This window comes from Neopsephotus bourkii, unplaced genomic scaffold (genome assembly GCF_033783945.1).
Source record: "Neopsephotus bourkii isolate Nb327-2 ecotype Australia unplaced genomic scaffold, CSIRO-AGI_Nbou_v1 NB_1052, whole genome shotgun sequence".
In the NCBI taxonomy this organism is placed as follows: Eukaryota; Metazoa; Chordata; class Aves; order Psittaciformes; family Psittacidae; genus Neopsephotus; species Neopsephotus bourkii.
Window position 1 is genome coordinate 533,562 of NW_026901541.1, and position 13,116 is coordinate 546,677.

The 13,116-nt window shown below is 39.8% G+C and overlaps 1 protein-coding gene across 5 annotated transcripts in view; it reads right to left on the bottom strand.

Moving 5' to 3' along the window:
* FARP1 (FERM, ARH/RhoGEF and pleckstrin domain protein 1) overlaps positions 1-13,116 on the bottom strand; it is a 220,571-nt gene that overhangs the window by 195,732 nt on the left and 11,723 nt on the right. For 2 of the 5 annotated variants that reach the window (XM_061361087.1, XM_061361086.1), the window contains exon 1: positions 11,399-11,484. The exons of 1 other annotated variant lie outside the window; for it this stretch is intronic. In XM_061361087.1, the coding sequence (XP_061217071.1) occupies positions 11,399-11,466 (68 nt within the window). In that variant the 5' untranslated portion in view covers positions 11,467-11,484. Of the gene's footprint in view, positions 1-11,398; positions 11,486-13,116 lie in introns of those variants that run through there. 2 more of the 5 variants (XM_061361088.1, XM_061361085.1) reach the window with 2 other exon arrangements.

A 13,116-nucleotide genomic window follows, 5' to 3' on the forward strand; every position in this document is an offset into this window, starting at 1 on the left:
AGAGGTTTCAATGTAAGCACCAACAATTTTAAAGAAATATTTCAGAGCTAGTAACTTACATTAACACCTCTACATCAACTGCTGAAATAACTCATTCTATATCCTTATATGCTTGGAGGCATCAAATTCATTCTGGTTTTTAATCCTCTGCCATGCACAGTAGATTGGCTGCAAGTATATGCTGCTTTGGAAGGCTGGAACCTCCTACAAAGCTCAGCTTTGCCTTCACAACAGCTTTGCTTGGTATGTGGGGGAGGAAGACAGAAAACATACCTATCTCAAGACAGTTAATTAGATTCCCAGCTCTTTAGAGATTGACATCCCAATTATATTTTGATTCTACAGGCTATAAAGTTTTTTACACTTGCATGTATCTGGAAGAAGGGGAGGGAGGAACATCTGTAAGTCTGTAAAACCGTTACTCAGCAACATCAAAAGAAAAAAAACACCAAATGCGAAGGTGAGAATGCTGAAAACATTAGAAAAAGGCATGTTTTCTTCTCTGCATGGACCACAGAAGACAGGTAGTCTCTTTTGCTCAGCACAGTTACAGCTCACACCCAGGCAGTATCAGCTTCCCGGCATTGCTAAGCAACACCACGCCACATTACCTCAAATTGATTCAAGGGAGGGAAGTTGATTCAGAAGCCATGGAAAAAGGCAGAAACTAGATAAAAATGGTTGCACAAACGTCACACACACAAGCCAGGATCTGGCTCAGCCAGAGCAAAAAGCAGTTAAGGAAAACTGTGGGATGGGCTCAAACACACGCACAAAACTGAACACGCAAACCAAAGCAGAATAAAAAATAGCCACATAAAGATAGAAGAAAGGGAAAGAAAAAAGGAAAGAAAACAGCACTGCGGTCTCACCTCAGGTATTGTGAGACCAGAACAATGAACTGCATCTTTCTTTCCAGGGAGTAAAAACCAGGCAAACAGCCAGAAAGTCATTAGAGACCTGAGAGCGTAAGTCTGACCCACATCAAAAACAGAACTTGCAGGCAACTGCGGATCTTTGTTACAAATATTGAAGATCAACTACAAAAAAGAATATGAAACAGTGAATTCTGAACTGCTTCAAAATCAAAATGCACATTAACTCTTCTGAACAATAAACATTTTCCCCTTAATTCTGATCCTAAATTCTATTAATGCATTACACATTTGAAGAGTTGTATTACAATCTTGTTATGAATATAATAATAATAAAAAAAGATCATCTGTGCAAGTTTATTTTAAATGAAACTGAAATTTGTTCTGAGTGATAAGAACTGGAAACAATTACATTCAACTATATTTTCCATGCAAATAACTAATCAATAAAAGCCTTTTTTTTATATATTTTTATATATATATACACACACACGCAATTAGTGCCATGGATTCTGGACCTGCTTAAGCCAACATAAACTAGGACTAAGCCAGAAAGAGGTGCTCCTCCATGGCCACATTTTCCTGCCTTCTGGCAGCCTGCTTCTTTCTAGCTCCTGTTTCACATATAGGAAACACTCAGGACAGCAACATGGGAGAAGGAAGGTCTGCTCTCCTACTCAGCAAGGCAGAGGGATAATGGAGACAAACTGGACACAACTATCCTGAAACTCAGGAAAATACAAGGGGTGTATGGGAGCAAGAAGGCTGTCAAAAACACAGCATCATTAGATCAGACTTTAGGACCAACAGCAGGCTACCAGAATTAGATGCTATTGACCCAGGAACCTTAAAGGCACTACAACATACAACCCCAGAACTACTAAGCATGCTGGCTAGCTTCCCTCTAAGACAAACAACAAATGAGATATAAAAAGCTGAGGGTGTGCTGCCAATTTCAATAAAAGGGCTCCAGGGAACTACAGGCTTGTAGCTATAGACTCCCTCATACACTAAGAATACCGATAGAAAGCGTAAGAACACATTAACAGATATGCAGATAAACATGAAACAGGAGTGTCATCATGGCATGGCTTCTTTTACAGCAAACTTTCCATGACATATATGAATAACTGCGATATGTACAATACACTGTGTGTGCTTGGATCTTTAACAAACCTTTGACAATCTCTCTCACCACAAGCTCTTAAAGAAATTGAACTGTCATGGAATAAGATGGAAGGTCCTTCTGTGAGTTAACAACTGGTTCAATGGGAAGAAATAAGACAGGAATAAAAAGCTGTGGTTTTGCATTTGTGCTACTCAACGTATTTACTATTTATGTGAAAAATGCTGCAAGCAGCAAGATATTAAAAGTTTTGTTGGTGATTACATTATCAGAAGATCTGCAGATAGATTTATTGGGTATTTATACACACACAACACAAAATAATAGCCAATATAGTGAATGCAAACACTGGAGCCACCACAGTTTAAGTGAAGTGAGGAAATACAGATGGCAAAGCTCAGTGCCAGTTAGGAGCACAAATGGAATGTTGGGAGTAAGCAAGTCAGGGATATGTAAGGCAACAGGGATTACCACTGTACCACTAGAAATCCTTGGTACAGCCTAGGGCTGCTCCGTGAGCAAGTTTCAGAGAAGAACACGACAGATACAGCAAAGAAAGGTTCAACGAGGGTTGCAACAATAACATGTCTGGAGCAGCTTTAACCAAAGGGGAACTAAACAAGCAAGTGCTTTTAGGTTAGATGGGAAGATAAAGAAGATGACAGACATAAAACCATGAATGGTATAGAGAAAGTAATAGGAAACCATGTCTTGGAATAAATGAATTGGGTGATATAGAATGAATTTATCAGGCAGCTTGATTGAAAACAAGAGGAAAAGGAGGTACTTTTTCCATACTACAATTAATTGCAGAACCCACTGTCACAGGATGTTGTGAGCAAAACTTTAGAACAGATTAACACATGGTTAGGTGTATTCATAAAAGAAAGTCTGGCAAGGACTGTTAAACAAAGGTGCAGACATGACTTTCTTGCTCAAAGTCCTTGAACTGCAGCCTGCCAAAAGCTTTGAGGAATTGCTGTCTTTACTTTTCCCCCCTAAGCATTACTACTGGTTATTATTAGAGGCAGGATGCTGGGCTAAACTAGACCTCTGGGTGGAAATACTAGGGCTAAATCCCAGGTTACAGGCCCAGGAATATTCAGCAAGATGTGCAGTGCTGGGAAGCCCCATCTTTTTGATGTCCACCTCCTAAAGCATTACATCCTCCACTCTCTCTCTGAGGGTTGCCCCAAGGCTGTGAGCAAACATTCATAAGCAGTACTTGCTGAAGCCACAATACAAAGATTTGCTTCCTCTTGGAGAGCTGTACTTGGTTAACGAAGTTCCTGTTACAAGAACACAGCTGTGCCACATGTTTCTAGACTGGATTAGGTGTGGCCAGCCTGCAATTTTGCCTGCATTAAACAATCAGATGTACTTACTTCTGTTGTGTGACCTGGTACTAAAAACCTCATTAGAGCGGAGTTATACAAGAGCTTATGTCACCCACTTTAGGTAGCTGAACTCAATTATGGTGCTGTGCTAGTGAATTTCAAAGTCATTTGAGAAGCTGCACAGTTTCTGAAAGGCAATTGTAAAAGGAGATGAGGAAGATGAAGGAGGAAGAAGAAGGAGGCCACTTCTGCAGGGATTCAGCTTCTGATCAGCAAGGGAAAGCATACAAATAGCATTAAATCTTCTTCTGCCTTCACGTCCCTGACCACTCACACAGCTCTCCTCCCAAGAACCTCCTAAAATGGCTGCAGGCAAACTACGAACCTGGGAAATGTCAAGAAAACAACCTCTTGATGAGATTTATGAGGCACTAGTGGATTTATGCAGCCACTCATAAGATGAGATGTATGCCCACTTGCACAGCCCTACCACCACATTATAAATACAATCATATTTGTGTGCAGCAGCTAACCTGCTGCATTTGTCACCTGTTGTTAAACATGCTTAAAGTTCCTTAAAGGTAACATACAAACTTTGGTCCTTTTTCATAAAATTAAGTGAGCTTTCCAGTGCAAAGTGAATTTGCAGTTCTCAGTATTGCCCGTTTTTAGGTTCAAGTACCTAGAAAATATTTAGAGGTTAGGTATGTTATTTCTGTTGGGAGAAAGCTGATAAAGCTGAAACCCAGAGAAAATCCTTCCCCTGGGAAGTAGGAATCAGTCATGTGAAAACTTCCAACTTGAAATCTCTTTCCAGATAGCAGCCAGCTCAACAAGATCTCTCTTGCCTCGTACACTCTCGCTCTGCTTCCACACACCACCTCTTAAATTTTTCTATCATGTTCTGCATGCGGGCACACAGAGTTCCACACAAAAAAGAAAGCAAAGCCAACCTCCCCACACTCCCAGGGTACAAAAATCGTCCCACACATCACAAACAAACCCCAACCAATAAACCAGTCTGTTCTAACACTGTACTGGACTCAGCTGCTATTTCAGCTGCCCCATAACTTCTACAGTGGGTGGTGGCTTTCCTGTTCTGCACAAATCAGTCAAAGCCACAGAGGCTGAGATCACCTTCATCAACTGTCCAGGCTTTCAGCCACAGTGCTGATCACACACACCTCCACATAAAAGCACAACGGGTTCCTACTGGCTCGTATGATAGGCTTGCAATGGAAGAGTTGCTCACATTTTCCTTCCTGCACCAAAGATAATACTAACAATAACTCTTAGCATGATATGAAATACATCTGAGCAGCTTGTTCAACAACAAAGTTCCGTCACTGACATGCCTTATGCTGTTGTGTGAAGAGGTCAACTCTTCCTTGAGATACTTGTCAGATGGCAGCAAGTCTGTTAGTGCTTATTTTATCATGTTCTTGAGCTTACTTGTCTCAGCTCACTGATTATCCCACAAATTTCAATACTGGCACTAAGATGACTGATTCGGTGACTCGCTCCTACTTCTCCACTGTGATTTCTAAACAGCACCACTTACCTTACCAAAGTGCAACTCCATCCAGAGCATCGGTATCACATAACTGCTGCCCTACCTCTTCTGATGGTGCTGTGCTCTCACAACACTCTGCCTTATCCACAGCTTCTGCAAAACCATAGAAGCATTTGGACTACAGCTCTAGTCTCATTCTTGGTAACTCTCTTCACATGCCTCTAAGCTCCCACTAATTCTGAGACAGTTTCTTAAATGAAAGCAACATCACTCTATTTTCAAATAGACAAAATTAGGCATGTCTCCATTAATGTTTTACTGGTACTACTCTGTAACCTACAGTGCTAGATACAGATAAGAATATATGACTCCAGATCGTTTAATAGCAGGTAATTTATTATTCTGGGGCCACTTTTAGCCAACCAGTAAAACTGGAGAGAGATTGGCCATTAGAAGTCCTGACCTGTACTTCCCTATAAACACCCAGAATCCTACTTTTACGGCAAGTAGAACAGACTCAGGAAAACCAGGCTTTGCTAGTATAATCAGTTGTTTAGTGCGAACAGAAGATATTTGAACACTATCTTATAAAAGGAAGAGGACAGATTTTTCCTCTCAGGACACAGGTCAGTATTACCTTGCTCCATGCTCTTATACTTTCAGCACTAATTCTTGCCCTTTTGGACTAAACATATAGTCAGAAATCAGCCTTAACCACTTCCTCCATATTACAGATCCTTTGAAGTTAATGTTAAGATATATTCATCTGTCCTGGGTTTTTTCAGCCCCTGAAATTCCTTTCATGTTTCCAGTTTCAGCAGCATATGATCCTGGTATTTTTCAAACAAACCTTGTGAAGGAATGGAAACAATGCTGCATCAAGCTTCATAGCTCTCTGCAAGACCTCCTCACCAGCATGAAACTTCGCTGTAACAGTCCACATTTTGCCCACTATCAGACATTCTTGGCATGTTGCTATTAATGTACTGCTGCCTGGAGGGAAGTATTTGGGAGTACTGCACCCCCTGCCCCCTCTCTATCTACAGCCTCTAGACTTTGCTCCTCTAAGCTGCGCAGACGGCTTGTGTCTCTCCAACCACCCAGCCTTTCCTGTATTCAGGTTCAATTTGCAAGCCCAACTGCTGTAGCAAAGAATGTTTTCTGGGGAAATTTGCTAAAACATTTTGGTAGCAGTAATACAACGTTCACTGTCATTAAAAGACATGATTTTTAATATGCTTCTTTGTGTTGCTCAGGAATCATTCAGAGTCAAGTAGTCAGACAATGAAGCCAACCAGCAACAGTGCTCTAACTGCTCAGCACAAGCCTTTGCGTTCAGTCTCGTAAAACCACTGTTAAGAAAAAAACCACTTTCTGAGACTATTGTTTCACCTTAACAGAAAGGTATTTAACTGCTCTGTCATTTAACCCAAATGGAAAGCTACCATCATTCCAGTTGTCTTTGGGAGGGTCTGTGACTACAAATCAAAGAATATCCTGGGAACCAATGCTACCAGTATGATTATCCCTTCTAGATCCAGCTGCAGAACAAGGAAGCACTTTAGTTATAATGTTAAAAGAGGACAGCAGGCGTATTTACACAAAGCAGCCAATTTCTGCTATCAAGTAGCATCTAGGTAGCATCCAAGCAAAAACTAAAAAAGTCTCAATAACGTAAAGTTAAGGCTTAGACGTAAACACAAGGGTAGCTGCTAGGCAAAGGGGGCGAGAAGGGGGCATAAAAAAACACTTCAGAACCCCATCACATTATCAAAGAGCATTTATCCTCCAACTTCACTAAGACTTGAAGGCAAAACAGCCTTGGACTACAAACAAAAATGGAACCTGAACAGTGGACTGAGCTGCTGCTCACTCCAACAAGGAAAGTTTAAGTATAGTCCCTTTCAAATTCTTTAAGCTTATTTGAGATTGAGTTTTCAGTCTTGCCTTCCTGAAGAAGTCTAGTATCACAGGGTAATGTAGCTATAGGTTCCAGGCATCCTCTGATCAGACTCACAGAAAAAGCTTTCCTAGTCTCTGCAAAGGAAAACACAGTTCAGAAGCAAGGCCTACTGTTGCTTATGTAAATGACATTTTGCTATAACAGGTTTTGAAATAAACTGTCTGCTCCCTTCCTCCAAAAGCTGAGGTTGTCACAGCAAGGAGACAAGTAGAAAATAAACATGCCCACAACAGCATGCAGATTTCAGGAACTGTGCTTTGGGAGGATCTGTTCGTACGTTATTTCATTCTCCCCCCAACATGTGAAATAGTAGGAACTTCAAGTTGACATGTGTAGGGGACAGAAATCTCACCTGAATACACAAGCAACCACGCACACAGTGGACTGCAGGGGAAAATGAGGTGAAAACCTCTTGGAGACAAGCCCCACTGAAAGTGTATCCAAGGCTCATACATCTTGCAAGATGCTGAACTTCCAGGACTAGGACTAGTAGCAGTAGCATCGCAAGGCTTGCTTGGAAAGAACTGGTTATTTTTCTGTAGCAAAGCACAACAGAAACAACCTAAAACCAAACACACCTAAAACCCAAACCAACAAAACAAAACTTCCTATGCATCTGTCTTACACCATTTAAGACAGATGAAATTATGCTGTAGTCTGCATCTTGGCAGTGTTCCTTTTGACTCATCTGCATGCTCTACTAAGACATGAAACTTGGCAGGGTGAGGGAGGGGGGAAGACAGTGTAAGACAATTTTTGAAGTATCAGAAAATGTTATGGTCCAAATGAAACAAGGATAAAGCACATGGCTTAGGTCATTATTGGAAAGTAAACACGCTAGTGAAAACAAAAACTTTACATTAAATTTACTTTTGCCATTTTCCTCTAGAAGTTAATTTCTATCAGTTGATACATCTCCAAGATTCACATGCATTTAAATATAGTCTTGACTTTACCCTGATACCCATTTTTCCATAGCCAGCAGGTTACATAATATTTACACACTTTTCTAAGTGTTATATAGTCTTGTTTGCATTTATAACTTTTACACCTTTTGGCTGAGAAAGTAGCAGTGGATTTGTTTCTTTATACTAAATTGCCAACTTTAACATGGCTTTCAATAAACTGAATTTGGAAGGAACTCAAACCACTAAGATGTCTTAGTAACCCTAAAAATGCATCAGAAAATAAAATTAATAATAATAATAATAAAGAAAAACAAACAAACAAACAAACAACCACACAAGCTTTACCACAAACAAGACTGCTGTTTGACATAGAATGATATATTTTACAACTGAGATAAAGATTTGGTGACCATAATTAATTCCTCTATTCATTAAGTCAAATTTACTGAAACACCAAGAAATTCTACGGAGTATCTAAAAAACACTAAGCCCATGAGATACCTAATTTGCATGATGCCTTCAGTGAGATATCTGGAGTTGTTTGTGTGCTTCAAGCTTTAATGCACATAATCCCAATTTTCTCCCATCTGATTATTTTGTTCACAGATTAAAAAGGACAAAGGAACAAGAAAAAGCTTTCCCACTTTCTGAGCTCCCAGATGAGTTCTCAGTCCTGAGTTTATTCAAAAAGAAAATATTCTCTGCTTCTGGTAGCTAAATTGAAAATTCACAATGCAAGAGCTTTTCTGCTTCCACCGAAAACTGAAAAGTACTTACACTTGGAAAAATGTAAAAAGCAGAACTTTATCCAGGGTAAAGACACTAAAATACAGATCTAAAACATTTAAAGGATAGCTCCCCTTCAGTTGCCTTGCATATTTTAGACTGTATACAGTAAATTACAATACAAAAGGCACATTGTTTGACCTACTTAATTTGATAAATCACTGATACCAACTGTTTTGTTGAACAACTAGAAGGTGCAGGTAAGGCCCTCCCAGAAGGTTCAAATTTAATTTGCCAGGTTTATTCCAAACAGGAAATTAAGAAAAAAAGAAAGCAAATCAAACCAAGATGTTTACATTATTTTTTAGCCATCCTGGTGTCAACCCGTGCATCATCCACAGCTTTGCTAATTCACAAGTTCTCTAACAAACACTGCAGCCATCTTACATTACAGATTTTAAACTTATGTTTCCAAGTTGTTTCAACCCTGAACAACTTCACTCAAAATCCTAGTGGAATACTAGCGTGACTGCTGCCAACATTCGGGATCTGATCGCTCATTACAATTCCGAGAAAGTAGATCCAACAAGTTCCAAATTTTCTTTTCTAGGTTCTCAGTGCTTTCATGGATTCCTGTTTCAGTTCTATCAGAACTCACACTGCCACTGCAGGGATGGCACAACCACCTCCAGCCTACCCCAGCAGAACCTGCAGGGTTTCATGGGGCTCCAAGGAACTGCACACAGAAACACGGCATGCAGCAATCACAAAAGCTGCGCTCTGCCTTGGTTAAGCCACAGAATAAGACCATAAATAAAGGTTTTGTGTTACAAGAGATTCCAAATCCATCTATGCAAAAATAGCCCAAAAGAACGTTGGAACACTTCAGAAAGAGGGATGTTTCCCCCTTGCTTTGGAGAGAAATCTTAATGGTTTCCATGTTTCTACATTTGGTTGTTCTGTAAGGTTACAAAAGCAAAAATATGGCTCAGTTTCTCTTTTCATACCAGTAGAAGCTAAATTTGAAATTCCACATAGGTAAACACGAAGCTTTCTGGCTCACTGTGCAGACAAGGATGCTCTCAGTGAGATGATTATCCAGGAATCAAGCACAGAAGAAGCAGGTGTTGGAGGAGAGACAGTCTACCTAATGAGAGGTACGGAAGCCCTTCTTCCTGCCCTCCAAGAAACACCACCTGGGATATTTCTGCCTGAAAAAAAGTGATGTTTCTACAGAAGTCAAGAAAAGGCTGTACAGAGGCACTTTGTATCAACTTTTCAAGTATTTACACAACAGCAATAGACATGAGGTAAGAGTGATACTAGCCACAAGCTTTAATTGACCAGCTAAGAGTAACACTTCAGGGGCAGGTATAAGCCTGGAAGGTGTGCAAGCAGCCCAGCTGCACACAGCAACTCACGAGTAGAAGGTTCACATCAGAAAGGACCGTAAGTCCTAGCTACAGTAAAATAAATAAATTTCCTAGACTTGCAACGATTTCGATAAGCTCTACTTGCTGTTAGAGATAACAGAATTCATTTTGCTCAGTACCTGTATCACAATCCCGAAAAGCTTCCAATACACTTAACCTTTGCAGAAGGGACTACAGGGGAAGAAACATAAAAAAATTAAAGGAAAAGGCCACGTGCAACATTACATGCAGGAACCCAGCAAGCCCTGATTCTCCCCTTCTCCCATTAAGATTTTCCCAGATCCCCTCCGGTATGCTTGGGAAAACCGCACTACTGTCAGCCCATGCAGCAAGGTCAGCAGGAGAATCCCATGGATAAACTGTTCTCCCTGACAGTTATCAGCTGGGTTCAAGGCCAAACCCTGCAGTTCCACCATTCACATTATCTCATGGGTTTGCTCTGATGGGTCCTGGGTTTCATCCCCATTTTACCAAGCCTACAGTTTTTCCTGTATCACTCCCTCAGAAAGCTCAGCCTCCAAGTGTACCACATTTCTTTGTCCAACAAGTCTAAATAAAACTGCTAAGAGGGAACGAGCAGACACAATCACAAACCTAACCAAGTACAGCTCTACTAACCATGTGTACAATATGGGAGACTTATGGCTCAGTTCTCATCTGTCTCAAGTGCTTAAGATGAGGAAATGGATAAACAACAACTACCTATGAAGTTGTTGGACCTTGTAAGTTAAGGTAAAAAAATGGTATTTTATTAATGAAAGCCAACATAATGAAGAAAGAAGTACAGGGGTGGCTATTAATTCCTTTTAAAGTCTTTGCCCCCACCCAATAAATTCTAAGCATGAAAAACAAGCAGGACAGCCAAATGCAATGTTGCTTTAAGGGAAATAGATCGCATGTTACCACAACCCTCACCTTGTGAAGTGGCTCTGACTTTTTTGCATGTTCTGCAAGAATAAGATACCCTGTAGGCAGTCTTCCTAATGGATGCATCCAGTGAGGGGCCTTCAAAGTTGTATTAATCTAATTAAAAAATAATGAAAATGAGTGGCTGTCTCTGTCAGCAAGCACAAGGTACTGCCAGGCAGCAGTGAACCTCTGTTAATGCTTGTAAGGCATAGCAGCACCTTACCGAATTCCTGTAGCAAAGTCAGACTTGATTGAAAGGGCTTAGAACAATCAGAAGTAAATAAAGGAACTCCTTATTAAAGCCAGTTTTTTTAAAAAAAGGGTGATACTTTAAAGCTTTTAAAGCCTAACATCTTACGGAACAGAATCCACGTTCCACTAACACTTTTGTTATTTCACTCCCCTTTTTTGTCTCTACCATACCCAAGAAATTCCATGATACACTTCTGCTATCATCCTTCAGCTCAAAAAACAGACATACTAACCAAAATAGGTCATCATGCCTTACTAACACAGATAAAATGACTAAGTGTATGGTAAAAAAAGGGAACCTTGAGGTTATTAGTCACAAACTGCTTTAGCTCAGCAGCAAAATAATGAGTAATTACATTCCCAGAAAACAATTTCTTGAAATTGTTGAAAATTCTTGAAATGTTGAAAATATTTCACAGAACATGTAAAATAGCAGCTAGAGAAGAATTACTGAAATTCTGACTGACCTGCTGGTGCAGCAGCCAGCTTACAGATGGCCTTTCTAGAAAGCTGACTGCCATAAAGACAAACCCCTGCACAGGGAGCTCTGCTGAAGAGCTCCGGCCGGCTGGTAACTTAACTCTCTGTACCAGAACTGGATGACCTAGAGGAGAATAAAAGCTTCCCAGGGAACCAAGGAGACTGCCCCAGCAGAGCAGCAACAGAATGAGCTGTTTGCAGAATAATGAAGTGTAGGAGCATGTAAGGGATGTGGTCTCGCAAGTTGAGTGGGCAGTTTAAACACTTAGGAAGAATTAGAACACTTCGACACAAGCCAGTTTAACAGCAGGAAGAATCTCCAACAGTAAGACTGTGAACTACAGAGCAGATTTATTTTTTTCTTTTAATGGAAGCAGTGGTATTTAACACATCGGAGAGAAGCCTGAATAAAAACATCAGTCCTTATAGGGAGCACCCTTGAATCAGATTATGGACGCAGAAAAGACTATTTAGGACCATCGCCAAGATTCTTACAAACACTAGCTCAAGCCTGTAGTTACCTAAAACTTGTCCTTCAGTCAATCACTGAAAATACAGCTCTGCAGGCAATGGAAACAACAGAAACTTCATCTTACAAATCAGTGAACAAGAATTGAAGCAGGTAATACCCAGGGTAATTATCAGTCAGAATATAAGGCCCTGTCCATTACAGGGGAAATGATGTGTGGTTTAGCTGTTCAAGGTGCCTAATCTGTTAACTGAAAAAGATACTGACGTGTAAATTCAAGGGGAAGAAGAATTTCTCTTAGTGGAGAAATTATTGAATTAATTAAATAAATCAGAGGCATTAATAGTCAGATTCTCTTAATCACTTATGACTGTCTCACAATCAGCATGTGGTTCTTAAAAGTTTCTTAATCATATGGTACATACACAAAGTGTATGTAGAACTTCTATGACAAAGAACAGAGTTTAAAACTCATTTTAAATTTGAATCTTGTGATGATCTGAAAGGAAATCTTTAGCTGACTGTATTCTGCCACAGGGGAGAAGGGAATAAAAGCCTCTAACAAATCCATCAAGATAACTGTCCAACACCAGACTTGCTATTTGCAGTCTAAATCACACCAATCATACACAAAATTCATTGCAGCATTTAAAGGCTTTATGCCAAAAAAAAATTTAGTTTTATTGGGCTATCAAAACCTGCAGATGAGCCTTCAAAGATCTGCATTCCTTCCTTACTGTTAAAAAAGCTGTGGGACTAATGATTAAAAAAAGTACTCCTGAAAATGTACATACTTACACTTTTGTTGAAGACGTAAATGAATAGCTAAAAAGTTCTGGGACTCTGTATCACCAATTGTTTTGGCTATAAGCGTACTGAAACTTTACATAACATAAACACTGTATTCTTCCATCACATTTATCTTGTCAATGAAAGAATAAATACAAATATCACAGATAAATACCACAGAGTGCTGTCACAGACAGTAACTGAAGAAGGAAAAAAAGTAAATATTGTACAAATAATCAATACTTCCAGGTTTGGAGAACACCAAATAATTCTTATGACCTGAAAACCTGATAAAAGTACCATCAGTAACATCTTAATTTAATTAAAGGAATGATT